Raw genomic sequence first — 10,457 nt, 5'->3', positions numbered from 1 at the left:
ACTATGGCGTCGCACTCAAGCTCTCTCTCGTCTTCGGTCTCGTAATCAAGGTCGTCGTCCCTTTTCTTGTCTTCGAGACTGGTCGTCGTTGTTGCTCTCTGTCTCGTCATTGTCTTGCACACAGTCGCGCGCCTCCGTTGCGCTCTTCGTCACCAGCAGCGGGTCCTGGGGCTCGTCGTCTTCTTGCTTCGAGGCTCGCCGTCAGCTTCCTTCGCGCAATCAGAAGCTGCTTCATGATTTGGTGAGTTCTAACGAATTCTCCTGTTCCTTTCATGTGTAATATGACCGGGCTTACTACCATCGTCACAGGTACCCAAGGCATCAATGCCTCTGGCCTCTCACAGGTACCCTCTCCCTATGCTGTTATATCTAACTTTATCATTTTATCGAGTTAGCTTGCAAATTCCTAAATCGACTTTAATAACCTCCATTATTGTGTCAGACATGCATGGACTTGAGGTTTTATTTGCAAGCTTTTAACTTGAATTTCACAAATTTGATGTGATAAGTATAATATTCTTGGATCACGCTACTGTTATTATATGATAACAGGAGCAACCAGTGGAATTGGGGCTGAAACTACACGTGTTCTTGCTCTGCGCGGTGTCCACGTAGTTATGGGGATCGGAAACTTGGCTGCTGCTAAAGATGTAAAAGAATCAATTCTTAAAGAGATTCCCTTTGCTAAAGTTGATGCCATGGAGTTGGATCTCAGTTCATTCGAGTCTGTCAAGAAATTTGCATCAGAGTTTAATTCCTCTGGTCTTCCTTTGAACATCCTCATGTAAGAAAAAAGGACATCCTCTCTTCTTCGAATGTATTTAGTAGTTAGTCTTCCTCTCTTCTTCGAATGTATTTAGTATTTAGTATGTTCTCCATTTGGTCTCTCTTAATCCTGATCATTCAAGAATATGCAGTAGTAATGTCTTTTGGATTGTTTTCCTTGTGATTTTAAGAAACAATGCAGAAATTATGGCATGCCCCTTCATGCTATCGAAGGACAACATTGAGCTGCAATTTGCCACAAATCACTTAGGTATATGAAAAATTGGAACTGCTCTGTTTTTTGTTTGAAAGCCCTAGGAAGTCTTCTAAATGAAATTCAATTGATGTCTCTGTGAGTTGGTGACATCACTTCAACCTTCCCCCAAAAATATAAATTTTTCGGCATGCTAATATTTTCGTAAGATGAAACTAATCCATTGTTTTTTATTCCACAGGTCACTTTCTATTGACAAATCTTTTGTTAGATACTATGAAGAAGACATCGTGTGAAAGTAAGAAAGAAGGAAGAATTGTTAATCACTCCTCAGAGGCTCACTGTTTTTCATATTCTGAAAGAATTTGTTTTGACAAAATTAATGACGAATCAAGATAATATAGAACCTGAATTAAAATTATATCAAGTCATTTTTTATCTGTCTCTTTCTATGTTTTCTGAAAGAGGAATTTATTGAGAAGTATTATGCAGGAGACTTAATCTCATTGCCGTATGCAATTCAGCAATAATACCTTTTTATGAAATAGTAAATTTATATAATACTAAATATTGGTGGCATAAAGATAGAAAATATAGTTTCCAATGAAGACATCATCATTGAAGTATCCACCATATACATTTTCCATTCCAATGGTGCTGAAAACAGGACCTGCTGATAGAATTTTGATGCATGTGATATGCTTGCTTCCTTGTGTATGGTGAAGATGATAGCTCACTTTAAATGTTTGTGGAATCAAACATGAGTACATGATTCCTATAGTTTGATCAACTTGATAATTATGTTTATTTAATTGTTTCTGCCTTTTTGTGTATAGTTACAACAGCTGGCATGCATATGGGCAATCAAAGCTAGCCAACATGTTACATGCTAATGAACTCGCAAGATGTCTCAAGGTGCAAACTTTTCTGCTTCTTGTATACGGTGATGTAATTTATGTTGTTTGGTAAAAACAGTTAACAAAGTCATAATAATAATAATAATAATAATAATAATAATAATAATAATAATAATAATAATAAGAACAAGAACAATGCAACACTTTAGCTGGCTACGGTTATCTCTAGTTTCTCTCAAAATATTTTGAGTAGTGTTGAATTGGTTGAGCTTTTCATCAGTGCCTGTTCAGTTTCCATTCAGTTTACTTCTTATTACATTGATTTTGTCTGTTCACTGTAGTATTTTTTAAAAGGGTCATATATTAACTTTATTATTTTTATCACGAGCTCTGAGGCTATGACTCATTGTTACTCATTTATCTTCTTTGTATGTACAAAAAGTTGCTTTACTTGCTTCATATATATATAATGAAAATTGATGGTGGCGGAAATTGACCAGTTAAGAAATTAATAAACGAGATGCATTGCAAGTACAGTTCTCAACCAGCTAAAATCCGCCTTCTCAATTTAAAAAGGGTTGTCACAAATTTTAGAATTAAAAATACTGGGAGTATGAGTCCCAGGTTGTCTCCCAACGAGTTGCAGGAAAGAGTGCTAATTTATTAATCAGAAATTTTCCAGAAGATTTGAGTTGGATAATGAGTAATTAAAATTATTGTAAATTAAAGCAATAAAACTAAGAATTATTATTAATATTAAAAGGCCTTGACTGGGGGGAATGATTAATTGGAAGTTCTATCCTTGTTGGAATCTTCTCAAGTGTAGTGTAAAGAGGTTGTTGTTTTCACTTAGTTAACCCTTACTAAATAAAGGAAAGTCAAGTGATTGAGCTAACTCTTACCCGCAAATCCTAGTCATCTCCCTTGGGAAGGTCTAGTGTTAGTAGGTACAGAATTAGCCAACTAGCATTAGTAGGTACAGAATTAGCCAACAACGTCCATTTAACTAAGCATTTGAGCATTCCAACTCAAGTGTCTCCTCTTAATCAACCCCCCATGTCAAGTAGGAAATTTACTCTATTGACATGGATTTAATGCTCATAAGAATATAAGAAGATATAATAAATTAAATAAAATAAAATAGAGAATTGAAATTAATTAAAAGTAAAAGTAACTCCATATATTAATAAATCCAAAATGCAACATACTTATTTGAATAGGGTCAATGAGCAACTAATAAGAGTAAAGGAATATGGAAACAAACTAAAGTGATGTCTTCACGGAGGTAATGACTCCTCAGCATCCAAAATCCAAAGCGAAAGCATAAACTATCAATGTAAAGCTAATCTAGATTCAGATCTAAAACTAAAAAAATAATCCTAATATTAATCTATCTGAATGTATGTGGATGTGTATTGAGTCTCTGCATGTTCTCTAGCTTTAGTCTGTGTTTCTGGGCCAAAAACTAGGTCAAAACGCGGCCCGAAATTGCCCCCAGCGTATTCTGTTATTTTTGCAGATCGCGCAGGTCACGCGTACGCGTCGTCTACGCGTTCGCGTCATTCAGCGATTTTTCTTGTCACGCGTTCTCATCGTCCATGCGTTCGCGTCATTCATGCAGACTCCAATCCACGCATTTGCGTCAGGCACACATTCGCGTCGCTGCGATTTCTTCATTTCGCGCGATCGCGTGAGCCATGCGGTCGCGTCAGTGTTCGCTAGTCATCTCCTTGGTTTCTTGTGTTCCTTCCAATTTTGCAAGCTTCCTCTCCATTCTTCGAGCCATTCCTGCCCTATGAAGCCTGAAACACTTAGCACACGGATCACGACATCGAATGGGATAAAGGAGAGTTAAAATGTACTAATTAAAGATTTCTAGGAAGCAAGTTTTTAACCATAAACAATACTAGGAAGGAATTATAAAATTCATGTAATCTATATGAATAAGTAGGTAAAGACTTGATAAAATCACTCAATTAAACACAATATAAATCATAAAATAATGGTTTATCAAAAATCATGCTCAATTTTTTTTATTAAAATGCCTCAAACTTTACATCTTTTCTGGAGCCTATTTTTGTAATCATTTTATTTGCTTTCTTTCTCATTTTTTTCTTTACTTCTCATTTTAGAACCTTTCTTTCTCTGTAATGTGACTCCAATTGTGCTATTCTTTTGCCATGTTAACTGTCTGCAATAATCTATAATATTCCTTGTTTCTTCGTTGTCAGGAAGATGGAGCTAACATTACTGCAAATTTTCTTCATCCGGGAGCCATTACCACCAATCTCTTCTGCCATACCAGTGTAGTAAATGGTAACTATGACATCACTATGCAGCATTATGCAGAGGATATCATCTTTATTTATTCTTCATATGTTTTGCTCTTTTCTTTATGATTTCCAGCTCAAATGAACATTCATGGAAGAAATCCAGAGATATGCTTGAGTAGGTTGCAAGACAAGGAGAACTCACTAGCTATAGAATTTCATGCCTCCTCATTGCTGCCAAGGATGATTTAACCCCATATCCAAGGGCAGTACAAGATTCAGTTAAGGTATTATTGCATTTTTAAGTGATCAGTTCAATGGTACCATATCATTGAATAAATGAATATATATAATTTATGCATAGTTCCATATCTAACCTGAGTAAGGATGATCACAGGAAACTCAGGAATCAGGAATATAGGCATTTTGGAAAACTTCCTTATTCTGTGCTCAGTTTGGAAAACTTCCGTTATTCTGTGCTCATTTTGGCAATATTAGATTCAAATGTTGTTTGATTTAGCCATTGATGATAATACAGCTTCATAAAATGCTAGCTTTTAGAAACTGTTGCTGATGTTGAAGAAAAATGCAGCTTCAAAGTAATGTTTCTTGTTGCATCAGTCCATCCTTCATTTCAAAATTTTAATTTTAATCTTTTAATCTAACATGTCCAAATCGATGAGAAAAGTTTAGGATGTGCAGGACTGTTCAAAATAAACTAATGAAGATATATACAGTCCTGCAAGTCCTCTCAAAATTGAATTTGGAAGTCATTCATGTCTCTAATCTTACACATGAGAAGAAAGTTGAACATATATGACACAGGTTGCTTTGGTTTCAAAAGGTTGTTTAAGGAAACTGTATCCAACTTTGGCCACTATTAAATTTGTGAAAATATGTTTTATATTTTATTTTATGTGATCTTCTATTACCGGAATAGCACAATAAATGTAACTTAGAGGTATATGTCATAATTATTGTTCATGAAGAATAGTATTTTGACTGTGAATCTGGTATCCTTGTAATCCGGATCGAATCACATGGGGCAGCTAGTACACTGCATACACTATAGAAAATCAAAACAAAGCAAAAGATTTATCTATAACGCGTAGCTTTCTAATCTCTCAACATGTTTGAAAGGGAAAATCCTCTGCAAAGATCATGAGCTTTACACCAAATAGATGCTAAAATTTTCCTATTTCGTACATCTATTTCTTCCCTCTAAGAATATTTTATTGTTTATCCAAAATGATTGATTAGGCACTACATAATACGAATATTTTATTGTTTATCCAAAATGATTGATTAGGCACTACATAATACTTGGTCACTGAAACTTCAAAAACATCTTTGCTATCTATCGTGGCTTTAATTTTATCACTTGAATTATTTTGTATTGATTGTAGCTGTTTTCCTCAATTTTGCTTTTTTTTCTTATACAGGTTGGAGCGCAAGACTGTGAAGAGGAAACGGGTTTTTGCTTTAAGTAAGATGCATCCAATACTTTAAAAGTGAAGAATAACAGAAAGGTTTAGGTTTAGCCTTGGTTTCAGTTTTCACTGTTTCTTTTTAGGTTGATAGTTGATCCTTCATGATCACATTTCACTTATTTCTTCATGAAATATTTTATATAACTAAATAAATAAATGTGCGTAATTGGTTTAACATGGAGTTGGCTACCAAGGTATTGCAGTTAACACAGAGACTATCTTGGTTTGACTTTTGGAAGCATTTTATGCACTCCAAAACTGTCTATTTCAATCAGAATGAAATATTTCCTAGATTTTGAGCTTTCCTTCAATTGCTTTCTTTCTGTTGCAGCTCAAGCGGGTCATGGAATCAGATTCTGCGTTAACAGAGGATTTGATAGCTTATAACATCATTCCCTTAGATGCTGCATCTTCAACAAATGCTATTGTTTCTTTCCCTGAGGTGGTTGATTTTCTTTGTTCTAAATCGCCATTATTTGTGAATTCATGTCTGTTTATTACCTAAAGAAATTTTTTTACTAGGTTCAAGCAGCAGTGTTGGCCTTAAGATATTTTTCTTGCTTGCCAGAGTTGCCTAGGGAAGCCTTCACTTCTTCTATCAGGAATGCTGACATGCTTGACTTTTTACAGTATACTTTCCGATTTCAGGTATCGGGGTTTCTATGTGGTTCCAAGTCGAGATTGATATGCTTCTATCTATTTTTCACATTCTTCCCTGTACTTAAACTAATTTATCTTTCTCTCTGATATTTTTCTAAAACTTAATTGTTTTATTTTTTAGAAAAATATTAATATTTCATGTTCATCGCTAATCCTTGAATATTTATACATTTTGCTTGGGATTTACTTTGTATACTCTTGTTTCAAATTTGATGTAATCCTCATTGTCTCCCTTTTGGTTCTCTGCAACAATAGGAAGATGTCTATTCCTTCAATTAGAGGTTTCCTAATGGAAAGATTTTGTTTTTTTTTAAGTCTTGCTAACAAGTGACCTAAGAGTACTAATTAAGTATATTTTTAATAGAACACACAAATTTTTTAAGTTCCCAATGCATTGATTGAATTGGTAATACATTGGAAGTGTCAAAAGTTTTTATTTTAACTCTCTTAGCCAATGCTCGTAGGGTTCTCTTTAGCTAAATCCTTATTTTTAATGGAAAATGAACAAGAACATTGACAAATGAATTAAAAAGGCACATTCTCTAATTCTCGTGTCTCTAATAAAGTGAAAGTTCCATCTCAAATAATTTTTTTGAATAGAATGAAAGGTTTCTCTTGGGCAGATTATGTAAAGTAGAGAAATTATATAAGCTGGTAAAATCTTTAAAGTAAGGAACATCCTCCACCTAAAAATTCTCCCAAATCTTGAAACACAAAATTCTAAGCCGAAAGAAACATGAAACTTGAAAATAAATTTTAAAGAACTAGGGTTAGTAGTAGAATATGATGGGTCAGCATCCCATCTATGATGCTAAATGAGTTTTTACGGTTGATAAATATTTTTTCCTGTTACTTTACTCGATTGTATGTTTGTTCAAATGTAATAGAAGCAGGTGATGTGTTTGATCAGGAGTTATTGAGGTATAAGAACATTAAGGAATAACAGTCAACATCAAATAGAAGCAGAACATATATGGCTATATGCCATAATATCATTGTAGTTGTAGCATCATCTGACATTACAATTTGAAAAGTTGGAATCACCAGTTTGATGTGTCTCAAAAGTAAAACATATTATGGAATGTTAAGTTATTATTTGATGTAGAGGTCTGATCACTATCTCCACCCTTATGATTTTTTTATAGTAACTATCTGTGCTTTATGATGAAACTCATACCATTTGTTTTTTAAGCTAATTTCCAGGTAGCTATGTCAATCTCAAGAGAAGTTGCAATAGCCTCCCGCCTTGGTGTTGAGGTACTAGAGCAAATCATTATTGTCCTTCGAAATCTAGTATTCTGCTACTTTTCTCAGTTTTGCCGAGGCCTGCTTCTTTCCATGTGATCTTTCAGGCCGCCATTGTTGTTGGAGGTCGGAATTTCTTCTGTGAGGATGCATGGGTAGCTGCAACAGGATTAGAAAGATGTACTACATACCAAATTGGGTAAGGTTAACTGCACCAAACAACTATTTGTATACGTTTTGTCCCATTTGCTATTGGCAATTTGCATAAACCCATTCTTCACCTTCGTTGAGTTGTCACTTGCCAGGATATTACAATTTTGTGATGAATAAATCTGTATTATGTAATTTGTAGAACAATTAGTTCTTTTATTACAGTTCAAGATATCAAAATATGCTGTTTTATCTTATTTATGCCTTTTATCCTTCAGGGAGCTGGTATCAAGAGAAGTCACTCCTATGGACATGACAGCATTGACATTTTGTGAGGAAAATGCTATTCCTGATTAGTATATTTTGGTCTACTTTGTAGGCTTTAGTGCCTGAATTTTATTATTGTGAAGAGTCAATACATTGCTATTGCGATATACTTGTTTGTGCCTTAATTATGTTAATTGTTACTTTCTCCATATAACATTGATTTATGGAATGAAGGGAGTAATAGTTACTGAAGTAACATAAGGTGGACCTTTCATTTCATTAAATATATTTGATAATATTTTTCCCCATTTACTTGCACAGTTGTGGTTTTCAATATATTGGAGCTTGAGAACATATCAAAGGCTTTGTGTGAAGAACAAGTTAGAACACTAGTTGACCAAACTGGAGCAATAAGCTAACATTTAATTCAACCAAATTCAGTTATATTAGTTAGCAAGCTGGAGCCGATAAGTTGAGCACTGTGATGGATGTCTCGAGAAGAAAATATAAAATAAGACCCAACAGTTTCAGTATGCATGATGCAATCAATGGAAATTGTGTTTTGGAGCTAAAATCTCAAGTTCCCTATTCATAGGATTTGAGATGGTGTTATATTTAAGTATGTATTTCTGTAGGAAAAAAAAAGAAAAGAAAAGAAAAAAGAATGCTTGTGTATATCATTCCTAAATGAATTGTACTGTAGTATAGTAGTAGTAGTAGGCTTCCTTTGTTAATAAATGTAAACATATTTGGAGTAATTTAATGGTTTAATTATTCCGTTCGTTCCTATAGTTTCGTGAAATTTTCAATTAGGTCTCTATACTTTTTTCTTTTTAATTGAGTTCCTACACTAATTTTTTTTTCAATTAAGTCATTCTTAGTAGTAATTGGCTTAATTTTATAGGGACCCAACTAAAAAAAAGAAATTAATATAGGGACCTAAATAAAAGGAAAAAAAAGTGTAGGGACCCAATTAAAAAAAATTTGGTGCAAGGACTCAATTAAAAGGAAAAAAAAAGTATAGGGACCTAATTGAAAATTTCGCGAAACTATAGGGACCAACAGAGTAATTAAACCTAATTTAATTCAAAATCTAACTTTATTATTTGCAAGTCATTATGGATGGTAAAATCTTTAGTCCAAAGTATTAGCATAGAAATATTGTGTTTAATAATTTGGGTACTCATTAGTTATAATTTGAAAGTTATGTTATATCTGAGCATGCCTGCCTTCATGATAGCTCATTATAAGACTGCATGATTTCAAAGTTACATATAAAAGATTAAAAATAGTTTCGATGAAGTTGCATCAAAGCTTAGTGGTTCAAATAAAGAAGTACTGAAAGAAACATAGTTAATGAATCAATATCTCCAAATTGCACAAGAACCCAATGCATTCCACCATTTTTTATCGGTTATGTCTAAAAAACTACTGATGCAAAATTAATTCTAAAGTTCAAACTTATTTTTAAACAATGGAATTCCAACAAAGCTCTCAAATTTTATAAAGAACACTTAAATTAACACCAATAAGCAAGGTGCAATAAGACAATGCCATAGGAAGAGAAGCAGAGAAATTTACTTACTTAAACTATTAATTCTACAATGACATCAATTATATATACCGGGTATTAAAAAGTGCTCTTAACACTTAAGCTAGACCATCTTCAGTGGTGGGAATGGAAGGTGAAAGTGAATATTAACTAGGAGAGGGCAAAATTACAAACCTGTGACAAGTGCTAAATGAATTACTACAAAGGTGGAAGAAAATTCAACAACCAAAAAGTAGCGTTTGAAGGACGGTAAGACAGATACAATGGGGGAGGGTGTCACCCAAGATTGGGCACCCAAGGAGGTATGAAGATGCTGTCGTGGAACTATCAGAGTTTGAAAAAATTCCTGACAGTTCACAACATTCAAGGGATTAATAAATCCCATTTTCCTGAGGTGTTGTTCTTGTGCAAAAGTAACAACAGCACCTTGAATGTGGACAGAGTTCTAAGGAGAGTAGTATTTAAATTAGTCTACACGGTAGATCGTATTGATCAATCTGGAGGTTTAGCATTGGCATGGAAGGAGAGAGTGGGTATTCAGATTTTAAACCAGGAGAATTTTCTGATTCACTTTGAATTAGAGATTCAGCAAAGTAACCTAAGGTGGAAGGTTTTAGCGGTCTATTTGCGCACGAATAAAGCTATTAGGGAGGAATAATACTCAAAGCTAGCTACTACAACTGATTGAGAATGGTGGAGACCAAATTATGATTATGGGAGACTTTAATGCTATTAAAGCTCACCATGAGAAGGAAAGGGGTAGACTTAAATCAGCATCATTTATAAGAAGTTTTAATGACTTTATTAATAAAGGAGGACCGATGGATTTAGGTTACGAATGTGATAAATTCGCATGGTCGAATAGACAATTTGGTGACAATTTTATCAAAGAACAGTTGGATAGAGTGCTAGTGTCAATGCAATGGAGGGCAGAATTTTCAAATGGCTATGTTATGCACCTGGAAGAAATGGGTTCGGATCACAAAC

General features: G+C 34.1%; 1 protein-coding gene across 1 annotated transcript; it reads left to right on the top strand.

Moving 5' to 3' along the window:
- Window positions 282-4,235, top strand: LOC107646774 (short-chain dehydrogenase TIC 32, chloroplastic-like). Its single transcript, XM_016350932.1, has 6 exons — window positions 282-309; window positions 553-784; window positions 957-1,036; window positions 1,221-1,371; window positions 1,813-1,894; window positions 4,068-4,235. The coding sequence occupies exons 1-6, from the start codon at window positions 282-284 to the stop codon at window positions 4,233-4,235; spliced, it is 741 nt and encodes a 246-aa protein (XP_016206418.1).

Source organism: Arachis ipaensis, chromosome B06, assembly GCF_000816755.2.
Source record: "Arachis ipaensis cultivar K30076 chromosome B06, Araip1.1, whole genome shotgun sequence".
NCBI lineage: Eukaryota > Viridiplantae > Streptophyta > Magnoliopsida > Fabales > Fabaceae > Arachis > Arachis ipaensis.
Note: the sequence above shows the minus strand (reverse complement) of the source record. Positions and strands in the feature narration are given on the sequence as shown.